Source organism: Larimichthys crocea, unplaced genomic scaffold (genome assembly GCF_000972845.2).
Source record: "Larimichthys crocea isolate SSNF unplaced genomic scaffold, L_crocea_2.0 scaffold462, whole genome shotgun sequence".
NCBI lineage: Eukaryota > Metazoa > Chordata > Actinopteri > Sciaenidae > Larimichthys > Larimichthys crocea.
Genome location: NW_020856024.1, coordinates 50,347 through 73,929, shown reverse-complemented (window position 1 = coordinate 73,929; position 23,583 = coordinate 50,347). Strand labels below are relative to the sequence as shown.

Sequence of the window (23,583 nt, the reverse complement as noted above, 5' to 3'; positions counted from 1 at the left end):
AACATGATTTATTTTAAAGTAGAACTTTGAATCAAGTTTGAATAATTTTCTTGATCAATATTATGCAGTCCATGAGCTCAAATGTGTGTCTTCAATAGTCTCTGTGTGCTCTGGGCTCTAAAGTGAGGTCCAGGTACAGAGATCACCTGTGCATGAAGGGGGCATGGCTTCATTAGCCCTGCAGTATGGGCATGTGATATATAGCAGATATTCAAGTGCACTTGCATATAATCTGGTTGTTTTAGTCAAGATTATGCTAAAATAGATTTTCCACAAGTATATTTTAGTTCCCTATTTTGTGAATTTCCTGTTTGTTCCCATAAATTCCCATAGAAAGTTTCCAACTGCCCTATGTGTCACTCCGTCCCCATTGTGCACACACACCGGTTGGATGAAAACAAGAATCTTCTTAAAAGAGCTTTACTGACCAATGTGAAACCTTGATGTGCATCTAAGCTTTAACACTATTTGTTAAGTAAATTAAGTTGTATTTTATCTTCTGCTTGTTTTGCATTGGAGCCACTGTAACTATAACTTATGTCACCACACACTGTTGCTAGCAGCGAACATGCCTAATCTGTCACAGAAAAATTGATAGCAGTGTGAGGGCTGGCATCTACATTTAAAGCACCGCCCTGTCAGGTGGGGCCAGAGGTAGCTCCCCGCCTTTATAGGGACAGGTGAGGGCAATTAGTACCTCTTTGTCTGAGGCCTGGTTCTGTGGCAGGGTTGCTGTGGCTGTCCGGGTAAGGGAGATTGAATGAGAAAGAGGGGGAAAACTAATGAGGACTTTTGTATATTTAGTTGTGGTGTGACTGTCCTGAGGTGATCCAGATTGAGCTTTGTGGCCCTGTGCTGAAGAGGTATGTGTTAGTGAACTTTGGAGTTTCATTAAACTGTAAACATATCTAATATAATATGATCATCTCTTTAGGAAAAGACTCAGCTCTTCCCGGTTTTAAAGCAGAGTGAAGCCCGGCAACTACTGTGTTGCTCTTCAGCCAAGCCCCCACACTGACTGAGGTTTAAGGCCTGACTGCTGCTTTGCCTGAGCTAGTTCACCAGGGCTGTTCATAAATGTGTTTGACTTATACAGTTGAACTATGTAGATGGCTGAAGATTGTCCTATTTCTATGTATATATTTGACTGCACTGTACTGACATTTGTGAACCTGAACCAACTGAATCTCTGTCTTGTGTCTTTTTGGAGTTATTTTTGTCTATAGGCAAAGTCAGAGGGATGACCTGCGGGCAGTGGTTGTGGGATATGCACCCTTCTCTGCATGCAGTGTGGTAGGTGTGAAGTGTAGTGGTCACCTCACAGAATTGTAAGTTAGTTTGTCTTTGCAGTGGTTGCAGTGATTTTTGTGTGCACACGTGGTGGTTCCTATTTGGGTCTGTGATAGAATCTCCCCGCAGTAAGTACCCTGTCCTGCCTATTGTCGCAGCAATTTTATCCTCTGTGTTTCATGTTAAGCCATTTGCTATTTATATATTAATAGTTTTAATTATTTTAGTATTGTGGAATAAAATAATTTGGACTAATCTGGCAGTTTCTCCTCCTCTTTTTCAGGTCGGTTTTTAAAAAAAATATTCCTTAAATTGAACGCACGTCTCATGCTCTTTTTGAACCCTTTAAAACTTGTGTCCACACTCAGATGGTCGGTATCTAGGGCTGATATAGCCCTCTTCTGTCTATTTGCCCCCCTTTTTGTAACCTGGGTGGTGTCACAGCAGTAAATGGTCAAAATGTGCAACTTATTTTGTGAGGCATGATATTGGTATATGTATGCTTTGCTACAATATGCTATGTATGCCATCTTATCCATAACTGGCATTTCCTAAAGTTGCAAGAGTTGATGCAAATGCCATCTTTTTAAGAATGTAGAGGAGCTGTGTTTATGTTATGGTGCTAATACTTGTATAGTTAACAAATGATCCTCTGAGAGAGCTCATGCTCCTAAACTCTCAAAAGAGTAAAAATTTACATTAAATTAATGTTAAGGTACCAACACTCTAAAAATATTTAAATTATCTCTGTGGTGTGGACCCATAGACAGTTTAGAAGATATATTAAGAAAAAAAAAAAACTTCAGTGAGGACATGAACAGAAATTCACAAGAGGGAGCTTCATTCCTACTTTTACCAGCTTAAGCACGAGTAGAACGTGTAACTGATGCTGATTAAAGCTAATATTTACAATGAACTCTTAATAAAGACAAAACTTGTATTAAATCTATTTAATATTGAAATTTAAAAACACATGCAGCATCAGGTCTTTCCAAGTGACTCATTTTATATAATTTAACCTCTTTGGTTTTCATTCAGTCTCTTATGCATTGGCCCAGAACAATGGTGTTATCATTTATTTATTACGGTTTATTAGAGATCCAAACATTGAAACCGAAAGGGTTTTGTAGCTGAGACCAACTTCAACACTGATCAATAAACACACCATGTGCCACTCTCGACTGGAGCTAAACAAAATTATTTCTTTCTACCGTTACTCTTTTACTGTACTGTTACCGTTACTTCAGTGTCTGTTTGATATGCTCTTGGCGTAACAGTTGAACTGAAAGTCAAGATTTGTACTGTGAGATCGTTTACAACTTATATGAAAGGACACTTCCTGTTCCATCTTAATCTAAAGGGGAATGCCATTCATTTTTGCATAAGTTAAAAAATGATGGGTAAGTGGGTAATGTGGAGAGAGATGAGAATTCATGGAATAAACTGTCCAACAATTTAGTGCAAGGCTAAATCGAGTACTCTTTTGAATGTACCCATAACCTTTCCTCAAGACAAACTTTAGATTTTTAGGTCAACTAAAGCTCTGTAGCAAAGTCAGTAATTGTTGTAGATTACTTTCAGTCCTTTGCAGCACTGTGTGTGGACAGCTGCAGTCTTATTTATGTTGGAAAAGATTCTGATGGTTTCCAAGAATTTTTCCACATACAGAGAAGGAGAGACAGAGACTGAACGAGACAGGGAAACGTAGAGTGAGAGAGACAGAGAGTTAGAGGTGATACAATCAATTCTCCAGCTTGACTCAGCACACCTGCCAAAGAGCACAGGTTCAGAACCTTTACACACTGCCTTTTCCCCTGCTTCCTGAAACTTCCAGTTGCATGGTGGCAAAAGACAGTAGCTGACTCCTTCTTCCTGCCACACCCCCACAGCTGTGGTGGAAACTGTACTCACATCCTTGTCTCCAAAGGTCACACTGAGTTTGCTTTGAATGCTCTCAGGGATGGCATGGCAGCACAAACTTCCTCCACCACTCTGTTTATCAGCCTGATTGAGGTGACGTTGCTTCTTTCCCTCAGAGCATCCACAGATGGTGCTGTTGCCTTCATCAGATGGCCCAGTTTGGTGCATTCAGGCTCTCTATGACTGGCTGGCAGGTTGGCAGTGTTTGAGGATCACGAAAGACAAAACATTTTTAGCATGTTCAAACTTAAAAATCTGCCAGGCCTGCAGCACAGGTACAAAAAGGCATTAGACCAGTAAGGTTCACATCCTCAGGTTGTAAGAGGAAAAGCTCTCTGCACAGTCCATAGTTGAAATGAGGCAATTTGAGACTGGATGCTGCCCTGATCCAGTGCTCACCAGATCACAATGGCTTTCTAAACATTTTCTGTCAGGCCTTTTGGTGGTGTCAGAGTCTGTGCCAAATTGTTGGCAACCAGAACTTTTCCCAAATACTACAGCTTGAGGTATCAACTATTTCCAATGAGACAGCTGAGCACACAATTTCTCCTTAACAGCTCTCAGTCCTTTGTTTGAAACTGCTCAGTATCCAGAAATATCCCCAGCACTTTCATCTGTTTCTTCCCCATTCAAGATCTCCAAGCAGACTGGGAACTGCCTTAAGTCTACACTGCCTCACTCTTTGCCCAGTTCACCTGTACAGATGAGGCCTTTTACTATAGGGACAGGCAAATGTCAAACGTCCAAAAATATGTATATTTGAGGAGGAGAACGATCAAGACTGGAGGACACAGACAGTGAAATACTACTGAGCTGACCTCTCAATCTGCACAGCAGGGGTTCAATATCTAAACTGAGACAGAGCAACCCATGCTGTACAGGGATTAGTTGGCTCAGCCCTGCCCCAATCTTCACCATACATTGAGCCCCTCTGTACAATAAACCAGCCCAAGCCAGAAAATCATCAAAAATATCATAAGCCCTGAGTGGAGAAAAACAATAATAATCCTGAATCCACATTATTAAAATTGATAGACAGATGAGTAACATCTTAAATAAGAAAAATGTTCATGGTCTATAATTGTCTTATTGTTATTAGATTGTTATAGAGTATACAGTATGTTTGATCAGAATGTACAATTATTTCCAGGATGTCATTAAGTCTTTTTTAACAAACAACAAACCCTCTCACCTAAGTCCCAATTGATTACATCTTTCCTTTTTTGCGAAGACTCTTCAGAAATTAATACCTTTTTTGTCTGTCTCTCCCACCATTGATGTTTAAAGACCTAATTTTAAGGCTCTGCTTAAAGAGGTGTGAGAAGAGAATGTATCATATACACAGGACAGATGAAGAATACAGAGAGAAATCTATCAAATCAATCAATTTAAAATAATGCTAATAATAAAATGTAAAAAAGAAAAAAGCAGACAGAAAACTATCAAAAAATCTGTGTCACACACCAGAAATGGAGAGGAGAGGTGTAGAATCCTGGCCTCCTTTCACTTCACATCAATGGAGGGCAGACGCCTCAAGTCTATTGATTTATGTCCTTGACGGAGAACAAAGGAGCTGGCTGGCCTCATCCTCACCCTCACTTATTCTCAATATTTGAGCTGCGTATTTGATGTGAGTTATCCCTTTTTTGTTCCACACACTCATAGTATATTCAGTAGGTAAATTTATAGTATAAATGTTAATTTCCCCCATTTCTTAAGATTTGTTTAGATTAAGTATCTTCAATTGTTAATTGACCTTTAAGTTTGAGTTGTGTGGATTAATATTTTGCTGTTCTATTATTTCTCCTCTCCACCAGAAAACAACCAGCTAACAATGAGAATGAATCGGATCCTCTGTGTTTGTGCATTGTTCTGATCGACAATCCATTGCGTTGCTTCACCAAACCAAGAATCAGTTTATTCCCCACACCAGTCCCAAGCCAATATTTTACAAGAGGAATGCATATTCTCTGTGCTTGTGTGTGTTTGCGCCCCCGTCCGTGTTTGCATGTGTGTTTGTGTTCAGTGATAAGATTTTCCTGCCATATGTGAGAAGCTTTTACGTCAGAGCCACAAACACACTTGCAGAAATCAAATCATGAGAACTGAGAGAACAAAAATTAAAGAAAAAAAGGCTGGAAGGAAAAGTGCTGACTCAGGTCTTTGCATGTTGATACATGAGTCAGAAAACCCAGAGAGACTGTGTGTGGGTGTGTGTGTGTGTGTGTTTTGGCTGTAACTCAACCCGAACATAGGAAGCTCCTCCAACATCTGACAACCATTATTGCTATCACACGCGCACACACACACACACACACACACACACACACACACACACACAGTCACTCACTGAAGTTGCAGTTTGCTGCATCATATTCACCTTCAATGGACTAATAGCAGAACTGTTAATGGAATAAGCCTGCAGGGTCATTGGTTCATGGGTCAACAGGTACTTACTTGGATAATCAATGAGCTGACACTCCATTGATTACTTAATTGTGTGTTAAGGGCAGGGATTGCCATGGCAACATGACAGCAGTGTTTCTGCATGCTAAGATACAGTGTTCTTAACATGACTGTAGCTGTTAGAAACTGCAGGCTGCAGGATTACAGCCTGGTTGACAAAACAGTTTTGGTCTATATAGCTAATTTGCCAGTTCATGACAACTGTATTGTTTGAACTCACCCATTCAAATTAAAGTAAGGCTTAAAGTTACACATAAACAGGGTGGCTGCTTTGATTGACAGGTAAGTGCCATTACAGATGGCTTATTAGAGCCATATGTCCGCAATGATCCTCATCTTCGCTGATCATTAGATTAACCTGGAGGCGGAAGAAGCAGTACATCCAACATGGCAGCATTTTAAATGTTTGTTCTCAATGTGTCCTTTGATGATTCCTTAATGTAAGTAAGCATTTCTTTCTACTTCGACATTATGTTGAACTACATGAAGATGATTTTTGATGGTGTTGTTCAATTAACTATGTTTGACAGATTATTATTTGAACTCATTATGGTACTTTAATTGTACATACAGTATTTAACATGATTTAAAGCATAGACTTATGACTTGTTTGTAATGTGCCTCTTTCCTTTGTTCAGAACCATGGCAATCATCCTAACAACACTCACAGATTTCTGCAAATAAGGAATAGAAATAGAATAGAATTTAGTCACTTCTATTAGTAAGGTCCTCCTACAGGTCTCTCATGACATGCATGGGAAGAGCCACAGGTCGGATTCAAACCCTGGGCCACCATGGCAAGGAGTGAGCCTTTGTACACGGGTTGCATAGTCTACTGACTGAGCTACACGACACCCCACATATCAATGTTTCTTACCTGAAATATCTATTATTTTTTCAAGTTGTTTGCACATTAATATGGAGGCTGGTCTATTGTATTTATATTCATTTAAGTAACTTAAGTTAATTCTGTTTCACTGGTTTGGATTGATGGCGAGAGTTTTTGTGTCACCTTGTTTTCTAATGAAACATTTTTCAGGAACATGCTGCATCTGTTGCATTTATTAATGTACTCCAGCCTGTTTTCCTCTTAAAATGTAACAGACTTTGCATCACCATAGATCATCTGAAAAAGTTAGGAATCTCTCCCCCAGTTTGCATAAGGCCACCAAACAGCTAGAAACTGCCCTATACACTGTAAATTAATAAAAATGCTCAAAAGTTAATAAAAACATAACTCATTTCATAAGGTGATTATATGTCACTGAAAACAAATATGTTCCCTTTCTGCCAATAAATGACAGACTACAAAGACAGTTCAACTTCAGACATGTTTGCAACCAGATTAAGATATTAAATCAAATCAAATCACATTTTATTTGTACAGCCCAAAGCCACAAAGTACATTTGCCTCGGAGGGCTTTACAATCTGTACAGGGAGTGACACCCTCTGTCCTTAGACCCTCGGTTCGAGTGAGGAAAAACTTGCCCATAAAAAACCTTTAACAGGGAAAAAAGGTGGAAGAAACCTCAGGAAGAGCCACAGAGGAGGGATCCCTCTCCCAGGACGGACAGACGTGCAATGGATGTCACGTGTACAGAGCAAATATACAGAGACATATTGTACAGTTATAATGACTGACAAAATGACAATGAATTACAATGAATGATAAAATGATTACAGTAGCAGTGGAACCTGTGATGGAGATAGAGAGACACAGATGCACAGCGGCAGCAAATCATCAAGTTTTTAGTAAGGGAGATGTGACTGCATCTTCAACCAATGCCATGCCTGACTAGGCATATATTAACCAGAGATCTCGTCTGATCAGTTGGGGTTCACTTCAGATTTATCAAGTACACTTCTGTTATAATCAAAGATTTCAGCATTAAGGGATCAATCAGGCTACATTCATGATTTTATTGAGAGTTATTATAAAGTTTCAGAGCGTTCCCATAACCAAGGTAACTCATCTTTAACCCCAAATCTAACACCCAGCAGTTGTTTCACTGATTTAAGTTAAACTGGATCATATTATATTCATAATTACTATAATAATTGATGTGAGTACAAACCACTGAATTTGTCAAATGTAATGACAAACACGTCTATGAGCTTTTAACGGCTTGGCTGTTTACTTTTTATCTCAAGGTAATCTAGATTTTAGTATGGAGAACATGAGAGGAGAAGAGAGAGGGGAAAAAAAGAAGGAAGAGGTGAGGAAAGCAGTAGAGGGGGTTTGAGTCGAGAAGGAGGGATAGAGGAAGAGGAGGACGTGAAAGTCTGAATAAGAAATCAGCTCCTCCTGCCTTCTAGAACTGCCCGCAGATCGGACAGCAGTAATAGCAGGAAAATCACCTTCCTATTTGGATTTAACTCACCGTGAACCTCACCGGAGCACCGACAGCGCTGCTGTGACTGCAGTATCTCCCCTGATCGACATGCTCTCTCCGAGGCTGTATGTGTTTCTGCTGGCCGTGTCCTGCGTACCGTGGCCAGCTGCGGTCCGGGCGGCGTCCTGTGAGTCGGTGCGGATCCCTCTGTGCCGGTCCATGCCATGGAACATGACCAAGATGCCGAACCACCTCCACCACAGCACACAGGACAACGCGGTGCTGGCCATCGAGCAGTTTGAAGGACTGCTGGGTGAGTTACTGTCAGTCGGTTCACTAATTAATCATTTAATTGACCGAAAAAACACTGACTGAGCAGCTCTATCCCAGATAATGTTTAGGCGATTATCAATACGTTCAGCTCAAACTAATCTTTAAAGTTCAATAGTTTAGATTTTCCCTTTTACCATCCTTCCTCTGTGCACAACCTGCAGTCTGAAGTTAACATTTCATACTTTCACTAATAGACAAGGCAAGTTTATTTCAAAAAGTTTAATTCAAAGTTCAATTCAAAAGTGCCTAACATAAGCCATGAAGCCAGTAAGAAAAGAAACTCAAGACAATATACATATTAAGTATATTAATATATATTTTTCCCCCCAATAATATATATTTCTGAACGTTATCATTCACATTTTTAATAAAATAATGATATATTAGTGATATATTAGTAAAAGTGACTGAAAAAACAAAATAAAAGTCAAATTATTAAAAAAAATAATCAGAATATGCATTTGGTTGTGTATGTGTGTGTCCACATGTGTGCACATTTATGACTGTATGCTCTTCCACTGCTGGTGTTTGCTGTTAATGTTAATGAATGTTCTGTGTTATTCACAGGCACAGTCAAGTAAAGAAGCTGGTAAATCCTGAGCTCCTTCAGAGCTGCATAAAAAAAATGGATACCAGCAGACATTTAGCAGCTTATATTTTTTTGCTTAAATAATTTGTAACATGATACTTCACACATTAAATTGCCTCTCTAATCATTTAACTGAACTGTTATAAAGCATTTATACATTAATAACTAATAGGAAAGCTCATACCAGGGCCGGTTCTAGGCAGGGGCAAGAGGGGGCAGTGCCCCCTTAAATAAATGTCTTGCCCCCTCAAATCAAAATTTAGAAGTTGAGAAAGCAAATTTTCATATGCTCACATAATTTATACGCTGGCTGCTACGAGTTGACAAAATTATTTGTAGTAAAAAAAGTTTTGACTCCCTGGAGGAGGCTTGATTGGCCAAATGTGTCAGAGTTTTTTTTTTGTTTTTTTGTTTAAGGGTTAATGTGATCAAACCACTAGGGCTTTTTAACAAAGAGCTCCTCAAGCTAGTGCTGTGTGATATGGACAATTTTTTTAAAATATATATCCAGATAAAATATTTCTTCTTAATAGTATTTCGTCTTACATATGTGTACATGAATGCAAATTTGGCAATAACTCCTCTTCTGCCGTTTCGGTATTGATTGTGCACTCCAGTGATTGCACTGATATTGCCACCATTAACACAGAGGTACACATTCCATGTTTTAGGATTAACCACATCAAATGAGGGCGTGATCAAAATTTCCCTGTGTTTTGAATAAATGGCACCTCTTTTGAGAGTCCGCCTTAATTCTGAAGTTAAGCGTTGGGGCGTGTTGGAAGACCACAGTGCAGAATACGCGTAAAAGCGCGTAATTGTGCGTAAAAAGAATTGCGCGCAGATGGGAGAATAGGCCCCTTAGGAAAATCTGTGATAGCAACCTGAAATTTCATAATTAATTGCATAATTAGCAAAGTGTTTGAATTGACTGGCCTAGGCATGTTCAGTTTGGAGAGATTCAATGAATAAAAACGCCATTACTATAAGCACAAAAAGTGCTGGAGTATGGTCTGTACACATGATGCCCCCTTAACATTTCTGACTGCCCCCTCATATCTGCCTGCCTAGAACCGGGGCTGGCTCATACTGCTTGACATCATTTAAACAGCAGTACATTCCACAGGGGCTAGAGGTAAAATGTCCACACAGGCTAAAATAATTCAGGGTTGGTGTAGGGATGGGAATTGAGAGGGTTATATTAATATGAATGCCATTATCAGTTATGCTTATGGGTCTAATTTTCTCATTTTGTGTGTGGAAAACAATTTGAATGGAAAAATTTAAGCTGCAAGCAGTGATGGTCGGGCACATTTCGACATGCGCACATTTTGACATGCGCACGTCGAAATGTGCGCATGTCAAAATGTGCGCATGTCGAATGGTGCATAATATTGGTCTTAACAACCACAAGAAGTTTCAGACAGCTCTGACAAAGTATATGATAGCCCAACACTTTAGCCCGAAAATCAGCCCAAAAGTAAATGGAGTCTCATTTTTTTTCGAAAAAATCGGCAGCGTTGACTTTTACGCACCGTCATGGCCACGCCCTCTGATGAAAATTGTGATTTTGATAACTTTTCATTGTCGAGGCCTTGAGAACACACACGCAAAGTTTCAAGCACATCGGATAAAATCCCTAGGAGAAGTTCGTTCAAATATGACCCCTTCTCAACTAGACAGAAACACCAAAAATGGTGATTTTCATGATTAAATATCTGGCTTCCTGTTCATTGTAGCCCAAGAGACTTTTTTGTAGGTCTTGCCATCTTCTACAATAAGGCTGAGGTTTCATAACTCTGTGTCAAAAGCTGTGGCGGGGCTGTTCTAAAGAAAAATTCAAGGGGGCACTATAGAACTCTTTAGCCCCGCCCCCTTAATAATTATGCATAATATTGGTCTTAATAACCACAACATCACTTTTCATTGTCGAGGCCTTGAGAACACACATGTTCTCACACAAGTTTCAAGCACATCGGATAAAATCCCTAGGAGGAGTTTGTTCAAATGCGACCCCTGGAAATGAGCCTAAAACCTGAAAAGTCCAAATTTGACAAAAATTGGACACCGTACGCTTCACTGTAGCCTGGGGCACCAAGAGACTTTTTTGTGCGTCTGGGCATGTAACATCCTCCCTCCAAGTTTCATACACGTGGATGAAACTGTGGCGAGGGGCACCACCAAAAACTCACACCTAGGTGGCGCTGTCGATACATATGCGTATGTCCATGTGTGAGACCCCCAAAATACGTAATTTTACACCTGACATTCGGGGGTGTAAATAATAAACACTTGCAATTCGATAGGGCCTCGCACCGTGTGTTCGGGCCCTAATTAGCACGGCTGGGGCAAGGCTCTATTGGATTTCTAACGCTGAACGACGTTTAAAAGTAAATGGCATTTTCGATGGCCGATATCCCCTCGAAAACTCATGAAAATTCGCCTACCCCCCCAATGTCGGGCATAAAATTACGCATTTTGGGGGTCTCGCACATGGACGTACGCATATGGCTCGACAGTGCCACCTAGATGTGTTTTCAGAGGGGCCCTTCGCCACGGTTTCATCCACGTGTGCGAAATTTGGAGGGAGTATGTAACATAACGAGACGCACAAAAAAGCCTCTTGGTGCCCCGGGCTACAGTGAAGCGTACGGCGTCCAATTTTTGTCAAATTTGGACCTTTCGTGTTTTTGGGGTCATTTCCAGGGGTCGCATTTGAACGAACTCCTCCTAGGGATTTCATCCGATGTGCTTGAAACTTGGTGTGTGTTTTCTCAAGGCCTCGACAATAAAAAGTTATCAAAATCACAATGTTTCATCAGAGGGCGTGGCCGTGACGGCGCGTCAAAGCCAACGCTGCCGATCTTTTCGGAAAAAAATGAGACTCCATTTACTTTTGGGCTGATTTTCGGGCAAAAGTGTTGGGCTATCATATACTTTGTCAGAGCTGTCTGAAACTTCTTGTGGTTGTTAAGACCAATATTATACACAATTTGGCTGCATAATTAATTAGGGGGCGTGGCAAAAGCGCTCTATAGCGCCCCCTTGAATTTTTCTTTGGAACAGCCCCGCCACAGTTTTGGACACAGAGTCACGAAACTCAGCCGAATTATAGAACATGGACCTACAAAAAAGTCTCTTGGAGCAATGGGCTACAATGAACAGGAAGTCAGATATTCAAGAATGAAAATCGCCACTTTTGCTGTTTTGGGCTGGTTGACAAGGGGTCATGTTTGAACAAACTCCTCCTAGGGATTTTACCTCATTGACTTCAAACTTGGTAGGTGTGTTCATTGAGACGTACTGAGTGAAAGTTATCAAAATTATGAATTTTGGGGAAACTGTGTGGGCGTGGCGATCTATGCACATTACCACATGCGCACATTTCGACGTGCGCACGTGTGAGGGCCCGACCATCGCTGCTTGCACCTTTAATTACATTTTTCATTAATTTGTATATGAAGCAATTCCTGTACTGCTGTCAGTACTAGGTTGCCTTTGAAGCATCATCATCACCCTAAATAAGTAACTGCAAATCCAGCAAATAAGTGTGTAATCAATTAATTTATTAGTAAGACAAACAGAAAATAGATATATTTTGATAATCACTTTATTTTTCAGTGGTTCACTCAAGTTTCAGCTCTTCAAATATGACGGCTAGCTGTTTCTTTGTTTTAGTCCACTGTGAACTGAATAAAGAGAGATTTAGAGATGTTGCTTTGGGCTCTAGGTGACTGCGATGGGCTATTTAACTTTTCTGTAATTTCATAAACCACATGATTAATAGACAAAATTATTGTCAGATTTATCTGCAACAAAAAGAATCAGTAGTTGCAAACCTTGTTTTAATTACTTTTTTTGGGTGAAGTGGAAAGAAAGGGTAAAAGAAAAGGTAAAATGGGGAAGAAAGAAAGAAAGTACGAAAGAAGCGTCTGGATAAACATGAGAGAGAAGGAGATGAGAAACAGAAAGCATTGGACAGAGATGTGGGCCAGAACGTTTTCTTCCAAAGAAAAGGAACCTATGAAAATGGTTGATAATTTGATGAAGCAATGTCATAATATGGAAAATGTTTGTGAATGCTGATGCTGAATATTTTCAAAAGAATATCATTGACCTTGAGTATATAATTATACTGCATAAAGAATTATAAAGAATGGACAGAGCCTGAGTGATGTCACTCGTAGGTTTCTGAAGCAATGTCTTGAGGCCGAAAATATGTGCTGCCATGTGAATGTACTGCTTCTTTGGCCTCCCGTCTAATCTCAATATTGGCAAAGACGTGGATCATCAGCAGACATGAGGCAGGTCAAATGACGCCTGGGTGCTCTAATAAGCCATCTGTAACGGCACGTACCTGTCAATCAAGCGGTCACACTGTTAATTATGCACAAGCCTTATATCATCCAGCCTATATCATCCAGCCTTAATATCACCCGAAAAATCTAATAAAAAAAAATAAAACTAATAAGCTATAGAGACCAAAACCATTTTGTGAACCAGGCTGTAAACATGTTTATTTCTGCTGTGAAGTTGGACATTTTGATACGGCCACTTGGAACTTGACTAATGTCTGCAGCCTGTCTCAAGTGGCCACTTGAGGAATTATTTTAGCACTTCCACGCACTCCAGCACTGTATTAGGAAATGAACTAGAAAATTTCTAAAGAAATTTTGAGTGTGCCTGACTCTGGCCCTGTCGCCCCCATACATTATTACTGACACTGCTCAGCAAATTCAGTACTAGAAAAGAAATTTTGAGAGTGACGAGTGGGCTGTTGCCGGGGGTCTGTATTCAAAAAGCACACCTCAAATAGTCATTTTTAACATGTTTATTTAGACACAGGAGCATGTTAACATTAGCATGTTAGCATTACCATGTCAGCGCTGATGCGCTAGCAATTAACATTAGCATGTTAACATTAGCAATTAACATTAGCATGTTAGCATTAACATGTTAGGGCTGATGCGCTAGCAATTAACATGTTAACATTAGCATGTTAGCGTCATCTTTGTCTGTCATTTTAGACAGACAAATTCAAATGAAGTGCCAATAACTGCTAAAATGGCCGCCGCTCGGCTTCTGCCTGCTGGCTTCTGCCTGCTGGCCCCTCCCCGTTCTCCTCCTTCAGGCAGGCTTGAGGTTGCCAAGCATCCAGGACCAACTCTAATCAGGAGAGCAGTTACTGCACCTGTTAGAATGTCAGTTGGAAATGCTGACAGAGACAGAGAGAAAATGCTGAGACCTTCCCTCGAACAGGAAGGATTGCTGGCCAAACTGTATTTCCAATCATTGAACTGACATAACTGGGAGCATCCTGTGCCCTTCCTGAATGTCTACATAGGCATTTTGTGTTGATAAAGTGAAGAAATGTGCCCTTGGGAGCAATTCAGAGAAACGTTACTTTTGAAATGTTACTGCTAATGAAAACTCTTGCCGAAAACTTGCCGAAACTCTTAGAAAAAGAAAAGACAAATGGAAGACGAAGAATAAGCCTGAGAGGTTTTAAACTAGAACATTCCTGCAGAAATTTTGAGACTGACGAGTGGGCTGTTGCCGGGGGTCTGTATTCAAAAAGCACACCTCAAATAGTCATTTTTAACATGTTTATTTAGACACAGAGCATGTTATCATAAGCATGTTAGCATGTTATAAAGTAGCATGTATTCTTAGTGACTAAAAATTAGTGGCTAGCACTGACGTGCTAGCAATTAACATTAGCATGTTAGCATTAGCATGTATTTAAGTCTTTGTGGCTAATGCTAATTTTAGCATTGGCCGCTAATGTTAGCAGTTAGCATGTCTTTACAGCTAGCGCGTTGGTGCTAGCTGCTCTGCTGTCTCTGTCTGCCATTTTAGAGAGACAAGTTTAAATTAAGTGTCAGTAACTGCTAAACTGGGTTTCTGCCTGCTGGCTTCTCCCTTCCGCTCTGCCTGCCTTTTGGAAATAGCCCCTCCCCCCTCTCCTCCTTCAGGCAGGACCAACTGCCAATCGGTAGAGCAGCACCTGCACCTGTTAAAATGTCAGTTGGAAATGCTGACAGAGAAAGAGAGAAAATGCTGAGACGACCCCTCGAAGAGGAGGGATCTCTGGCCAAACCGTATTTCCAGTCGTTGAACCAGCTTAACTTGGAGCATGCTGAGCCCTTCCTGAACGTCTACATATTTGTTTTGTGTCGATAAGTGAAGAAATGTGCCCTTTACAGCTATTCAGAGAAATGTAAGTTCTGCTTTCCTCCAGAAAATTTCCCGCCTTTTTAACATGGCAGTCTATGAGGCTGCTGATGGGGGTTGCTGCCACATCTTTGCGTCTCCCACCACGATATATCTGACAGTTTTAGCAGGCGAATGTGAGTGAGATGACAAATTTCTGACAGTTTTAGCAGGCGAATGTGAGTGAGATGACAAATTTTCCTACCTTTCTATGTATAAATCGTGTCTGTAGTGGTGCATTTGAGGCCACAGTAGTCGAATACGTTTTATTTTTTCACTGATTTTTCTCCCTGCTCCTCACTCTAGCTGATGATGTCATCCACTGTAGCACAAACATTCCGCCACATACACACCCATTATAAACCCAGAAATTTGACTAAAAACCTGCTCAACTTTAAGCCTTGATAGTTTAAAAATGGTAAAAGCTGTCGATGACTGTAGTGAATCCCTGAAGAGAAGGCAAGCGTACCTACGTTTTAAAGTTTAAATGAAGTCTCTCGTTGAAAGTATGCCAGAGCAGTTGAAAATGTCTGTTAAAATGTTTTTTTTTTTTTTCGGGCTTTCCCATTCATTTCAATATGAAATTTTTCGCGAATAAATTTGCGAAAAACTCACGAATGTCTTAGAAAAGTAATAGCACGGGATTCGGGATCAAGATGCACGTTTTGATATATAATTTGTTGGGGTCCTCAGGGTGGAAGATGAATAATTAAAAGAAACACGGCACTCGTCACTAATAATAATAGGAAGAAACACGCAGAAGAACAATAGTTGACGAGTGTCGTAGGCCTGAGAGGTTTTAAAGAGTGTGCTCTTTCAGGCACACTCAATAATCGGAATAAGGCCGAGAAGTTTTAAAGAGTGTGCTCTTTCAGGCACACTCAATAAGCCTGAGAGGTTTTAAAGAGTGTGCTCTTTCAGGCACACTCAATAAGCCATTATTTCTGAGGTGTGACATCAGACAGCTGCCCTCTGTTTAAATTATTTACTTTTTGCCAATTTTTCATGCATATATTTTATAAGAAATTTGATATTTTTATCTTTAATTATTAGACTAGAGTACAATCGTGAATCGTTTGACATGTCATAACAAGCTGTGATGTCATGTTATTCTACATTGCAATTCTACATCACTGCTGCAGGACGTGAAGTCCCATGAAGGTGGTAGCCCAAACAGGATTATGAGACTGGGTACTGGGTACTCTTTAAATATAAATGTAACATTTCAGTCCTGCAAGCACCACAAACTGTATTCCATTAACTCCATTTTATGAAACCTGGAAAAAAAAAAAAAAATCTTTTTGTTATTTGGGTTAACAGAATCTTGATATGACATGGCTCAATAGTGTCAAGTAATTTCCTACAGCTGCTGTGGCCCTTTTTCTCCTTTTTAATATCTAAAAGAGAAATAAAACAGTTTGCTGCTGGAGCAGAGCTGGATCTGCTCTGAATTCTTCAGAGTTGGTACCAGGAAACCTTGAACCGTCAGTTCACTTCAGAGATCATGGAAACATTCTTGTGGAAATCATCATTTTGAGAAAGTATTCATATTTTTAAGAGTTGGTCAGAGTTACAGCCCACTTTTGGTTTCTGGTCCGTTTCCCTGATTCAAGAAGGTCTTACCACCTATCACTGCCCTTCTCATTCAAATTGTCTTTATTATTTGTAGATATTAATCAATGTTTTACTGGACAAGCCAGCTGTATTACAGTTGTCCCTCACTATAACGCGGTTCACCTTTCGTGGCCTCGCTGTTTATTTTTTTTGGTGTAATTTTGCATGCTTTTTTTTACAACGTACTGTACAGTATGAACGCGCATTGTGTTCGGCGTCCTGATTGGCTAAGGGAGTACTGTACAAAATGCGTTGTATGTTCTGCACTACGAAAAAAACACCTGCACCAAGGCCTTCAGAGGAAAAAGACGTTACAGCGGAGTGGCACCAGGACAAAGAGGCACCGTCAGAAGAACTGTGAAATACGGCTTCATTTACTAATACAGTATTGTACTTGTTTTTGTTAAATCTGCGAAAGTTTGAACTTTGAGAGAGTTTAAATAAGAGAGAAATGTGAGAAAATGTTAATGCCTGTCTGAGAAAAGTATATAAAAGTGCCTTAAAACGTGTATAATAATTGTAAAAAATAAAGCTGATTACTTCGTGGATTTCGTCTATTGCGGGTTATTTTTAGAACGTATCCCCCGCGATAAACTAGGGACCACTGTATTACAAACTGGGAAGGTCACAATGTACAGTTTATAACATGCACAGGCTTAAATACTGGGAATTGAACTGGTATTTCCTGGTGAAGTAATTCACTGGTTGCCAAAGTGGGGGTTGCAAGGCAGTGGGGGCAAGATGATTTTCAGAAATCAAATAAAATTTTTAAACTTTTAGAAATAGCACATCTTAGCCATAATTGTAACAATACATAAAAAAGTACATAAGTTTAAAATAAAAGCATTTCCATTTTCCCCTTCTGACCCCTGATGTCATTATGACAGAATGACATTAGCAGCAACAACAATATTAGCTAAGGTCTAGTAGCATCGTGCTAAACATTACACAACATGTAACAAGGACAAATCTTCTGACATTTCTTTATGCCTTTTTCATCCTTATCATGCCTGGTCCACCTCCTCCTCCTCCTCTCTTGGGTCTTTTCACAATTGCTTCCAAGTCAAAGAGACCAAATTACTATTAATATTGCTTCTGCCTATTAACTGTGAAGTAAATAAAGTTTTTTGTTTTCATCAATTTTATCACAGCTTTACATTGCAAGTCCAGCTCTCTATACTCACCATATTCTTATGCACAGTTAACAAAGCAAGGAATGTGTGCATAACTGGCTTTTCTCTCCCAAATCATTGATTTCAAGGCTCCCTTTAGCCCTGAAACTGCTCCTATTGTGTGGGCAACACAACTGTTAGAAAGAAACTCTCAAAATAAGACAGAGGTTGGGAAGAAAACACTGATCAGAGTCATCCATAAAGCCATGCTTCACATTTATATGACAGATTGCTGATCAGATGAGAAGTCAATTAACCATTTCAGTGATATGTTATTAAGAATTAAGTTATAGTTATGATTGCATCAGTAATGTAAAAATGTATTGTGAAATGGGCCATTAGTGCATAATCGGTACTTTTACTTTTGGTACTTTGATGCTAATGCTTTTTGCTTAAGTACTATATTCAATGCAGTACTTTACTTGTAATTGAGTTACATTATTACTTACTTAAAATCTGTAGTACTTCTTCCACCACTGGAATTCAGCTTGTGCTACTTTTTGTGAAAAAAATTAGTCTAGTTACATTTCAGTATTTAATGGACTGGAACTGGTAACCCTGTTAACCTTTTGCCGATGGGACTGAAACCTTTGTTTTCCTCCTCTGACAGACACTTTTCTTTTCTGCACGCCACCTGATACAAAATGTCAAAACCTCTGTTTGTTTTTGATAAGTTGTTCTAACAGTACTTCTCTACAAACCTGCACGTTCTGTACATACATTGTGTTTGTCTGTAAACTGTATATGTTTGACACTGAAAATATTTTTCCATGGTATACAGTATGTCTCCTGTTTCATTTTTCATTAATAATGAAGTTGCAAAAAGATCACACTTTTGTGATCTAGTTCTATGAATACAAGCATCCCTAGTTTCCCAGTTACACCACTGAAAAGTCACAAAACATTGTGTGACTTTAGGTACTACACTCACTTTTAAATCAATCACTCTTCCAACACATAGAATAATGCACTTTGTTTCAATGATAAACAGTCAACTGTAACAACCTCATCACTCTTCAGAAATCAGAAATGCTCAGCCATGGTGCTGCTAATTTCACCCATAATATACGTCTCATAATGTGCATCTATGTATTATATGCAGCCTCTGTAGCTGTGAAATGAAGCCAATCAGAAGTGCCAAAAATTGCAGTTCAGATGTCCACTTGAGGCTGGCTACACAACAAGTAAATCTGCCTACTCTTTGGCCATGTTAAAATGTCCAACTTCATAGCAGAAATACAAAAAAGTTTTGGTCTCTATAGCTAATTTCCCTATTCATGACAACTGTACTGAGGGTGAATTTCTATGGATAGATATAGTATATAGAACTCACCTGTTAGGATGATATTAAGGTTTATAGCACCCTATAGTGTAATAATTATTATAGTAATAATTAATATCCTGACTGATATTGTAATAACAGTTTTACTGATAATGTAATACCTTACCAACATTATTGGGAATTTATTACATTTTCAGGAGGTTTTTTTTTTTTCAAAACTGATTATGTAATACTTGACAGATAATGTAATATATGTTCATTTTCAGTCTACAGTTCTACATTTTGTGTTTTGAGAATCTAAGAATGTTATATACACAGAATTTGAATTAAGAGAAAGACTATTGGGTTAAATTGCAGACCTTGAGTACCATACAGCCATATGCACATGTGCAGATACGCAGGGACATGCAACTACATCCTGGTCTTACTGAGTGGGTGATGGACTTTCCTCCTTGGGAGACCAGAATTCCAGCTCAGATAAGCTTCTGAGCAGCACTGGGTAACCCCAGGTAACTCTTCCCTAAACATACCTCTTCACAGATTTCCAACAAATCACTACCTCATGAAAACAACCACAAACCAACAAAACAACTTTCAGTAACACTTTATTTGAAGAGGATATACATAAGCATTCATACACATTACATGACACCTGACATAAACAAAGGCCTACATATCCACTCATAAATGGTCGGAAGCTTATCTGAGTTGGAATTCTGGTCTCCCAAGGAGCTAAGTCCATCACCCACTCAGTAAGACCAGGATATAGTTGCATGTCCCTGCGTATATGCACATTTGCATATGGCTGTATGGTACTCAAGGTCTGCAATTTAACCCAATAGTCTTTCTGTTAATTCAAATCCCATGTATATAACATTCTTAGATTCTCAAAACACAAAATATAGAACTCTGGACTGAAAATGAACATATATATTACATTATCTGTCAAGTATTACATAATCAGTTTTGAAAAAAAAAAAAAAAACCTCCTGAAACTGTAATAAATTCCCAATAATGTAATAAGGTATTACATTATCGGTAAAAATGTTATTACAATATCAGTAAGGATATTTGAGTGTGCCTGAAAGAGCACACTATATGTTATCCACCGCGCTTATTATTCTTCTGCCCTTTTTTTGTCTTGCTACTCCTCCCAGAGTTTTTGTCGCACGTACACAAAACAGGTATCAAAACGTGCGGCTCGGCCGGGAATTGATTGCTATGACTTTTCTAAGAGTTTCAGCAAACGGTTTTGCCAAAAACGATGGCAAAAAATGAATAGGTGTGTATTGCGAGAACTTTCCTGAGCTAGAGTGCGTGATGTCATCACTACACTGGAGAGGGAGAGAAAAAGTTGTCGAAAAATAAATTTGTAAACTGCGACTGTGGCCGCAAATGTGAAGCAACAAAAATAATTTATAGCTAGAAACGTCGCAGTGATAACACTGTTGAAGCTGTGAGCTTTAGAGTTTTGGCTTTGACATAGACTCCCATGTTAAAAAGGCGGGAAATTTTCTGGAGGAAAGCAGAAGTAACGTTTCTCTCAATTGCTCCTAAGGGCACATTTCTTCATTTATCGACACAAAACGACTATGTAGACTTTCAGGAAGGGCTCACCCTGCTTCAGGTTAAGCCGGTTCAATGATTGGAAATATGGTTTGGTCAAAGATCCTTCCTCTTCGAGGGGAGGTCTCAGCATTTTCTCTCTGTCTCTGTCAGGATTTCCAACTGACATTCTAACAGGTGCAGATTAGCTGCTGCTGATTAGTTCCTGGTTGCTTCCTCAAGCCTGCCTGAAGGAGGAGAGAGGGGAGAAGCCGAGCAGCGGCCATCTTAGCAGTTTTGGCACTTAATTGGAACTTGTCTGTCTAAGATGACATACAGAGATAGCAGAGCAGCTAGTGCGTTAGCTGATGTTATGTTAATTGCTAGCACATCAACACTAACATGTTAATGTTAACATATTAATATTAACAAGCCAACATGCTAATGTTAATTGCTAGTGCATCAACGCTAACATACTAATGCTAACATGCTAATGTTAACTGCTAGCGCATTAGCATTTACATGCTAACGATAACATGAAAATTGCTAATGTTAACATGTTAATGCTAACATGTTAATCCTAACATGTTAATGCTAACATGCTAAAGCTAATTGCTAGCACGTCAGCGCATCAGCATTAACATGCTAATGTTAATTAGTAGCGCGTCAGCGCATCAGCGCTAACATGCTAATGTTAACATGCTAATGTCAACATGTTAATATGAAGTGATAACGCGTCAGCGCATCAGCAATAACATGCTAATGTTAGCATGCTAATGCAAACATGCTAATGCGAATTCTTAGCGCATCAACGCTAACATGCTAATGTTAACATGTTAATGGTATTTGTTAATGCTAACATGCTAATGTTAATTGCTAGCATGTCAGTGCATCAGCGCTAACATGCTAATGTTAATTGCTAGCGTGTCAGCACACATCAGCCGTAACATGGTAATGTTAACATGCTAATGTTAATTGCTAATGGTAACATGTTAATGTTAACTGCTAGCGCATCAGCACTAACATGTTAATGATAACATGCTAATGCTAACATGTTAATGCTAATGTTAATTGCTAACGCGTCAGCGCATCAACGCTAACATGTTAATGTTAACATGCTAATGATAACATGCTAAGGTTAATTTCTACAGATCAGCACTAGCTGCTCCTGTGTCTAAATAAACATGTTAAAAATGACTATTGTGCTGTTTGAATACAGCCCCCCGGCAACAGCAAACTCGTCACTCTCAAAATTTCTGCGGGAATTTTCTAGTACTGAATTTGCTGAGCAGTGTCAGTATTAATGTATGGGGGCGACGGGGCCAGAGTCAGGCACACTCAAAATTTCTTTTAAAAATTTCTAGTATAATGTAAACTCAACAGTGTCAGTGATATATGGGGGAGAGTCACGGGCCAGAGTCACGCACACTCAAAATTTCTTTAGAAATTTTCTAGTTCTTCTTCCGCTTATTATAGAGTGTGCCTGAAAGAGAACATTCTTTAAAACCTCTCGGGCTTATTCTTCTTATTGAGTGTGCCTGAAGGAGCACACTCTTTTTATCTCTCAGGCTTATTCTTCGTCTTCCGTTTCTTCCGTGTGTTTTCGGTTCGCTTCTCCTCCCAGAGTTTTTGTCGCACATACACAAACGGGAATCAAAACGTGAACAGACGCTCGGTAAACAGATCGACATCATCGTGTTCAAACAATAAAAATCTGCTGATCTACGATCAATCAATCAATACAGGCTGAGCTGCACACCTGGACAGGTGAGTCTCAGGACAGTCTCATGACAGTCTCTCCATCTACACTTTAAACTACTTCTCCTACTACTACAGACTTCATTCAAACTACACAGTTCACCAAGACTATTGTTTTACTAAATTCTACTATTACTGCTCTACAAATTATTCAACTTTTTCTACAAATATTTTACCATTTCAAATACATTAAACAAACTTCAAATCTATATACAGACCTACAATTTAAACTACCTCTCCTTCTACTACAGAGTTCAGTCAAATTACACAGTTCACCAAGATCTTGTACTATTACTATTACTCTCTACAATTCTACCTTTTCATCTAAATTTCTACACAACATTGTATCACTTCATACTATTCTACTCTTTTCAACCAATTTCAACATTTTTAACATATATCTCTTATGGCCTTTTCAAGCTTTATAGTATAGAGACAGCTGAAGAGCGACAGGAATGTGAGGGGGAGAGAGAGTGTAAGAGACAGGGAAAAGACATGCAGAAAAAGGGCAGTAGGTGGACCACTGGGGCCGGCGGCAGAGGGCACCCACACCGCACTTTCCGCAGGAAATGCAGTTTTCTAGTTGAGTGTGCCTGAAAGCGCACACTATATGTTATCCACCGCGCTTATTCTTCTTCTTCATCTTATTATTCTTACGCCCTTTTTTTGTCACGCTACTCCTCCCAGAGTTTTTGTCGCACATACACAAAACGGGTATCGAAACGAGCGGCTCGGCCGGGAATCGATTGCTATGACTTTTCTAAGAGTTTCGGCAAACGGTTTTGTCAAAAATTGCCAAAAACCAAGCCAAAAAATGAAAGGGTGTGTATTGCGAGAACTTTCCAGAGCTAGAGTGAGTGATGTCATCGCTAGAGTGGAGGGGGAGAGAAAAAGTCATCGAAAAATAAATGTGTAAACTGCGACTGTGGCCGCAAATGCACAGCTACAGACATGATTATCCCCTCAAACGTAGGAAAATTCGAGGCGGTCGCAGTGATAACACTGTTGAAGCTGTTTCTGTTATAGTTTTGGCTCGTTACGCGCTAATTGATCGACTACTCCCCCCC

At 39.5% G+C, this 23,583-nt stretch overlaps 1 protein-coding gene across 1 annotated transcript in view; it reads left to right on the top strand.

Moving 5' to 3' along the window:
* Window positions 1–7,903: 7,903 nt before the first annotated feature.
* The window catches only part of LOC109140127 (secreted frizzled-related protein 3), a gene marked incomplete at its 3' end in the record, with an annotated part of 37,838 nt that continues 22,158 nt past the window's right edge, over window positions 7,904–23,583 (top strand). Inside the window, exon 1 of the mRNA XM_027276603.1 lies at window positions 7,904–8,323. Within this exon, the coding sequence (XP_027132404.1) occupies window positions 8,119–8,323 (205 nt within the window). The remainder of the gene's footprint in view (window positions 8,324–23,583) is intronic.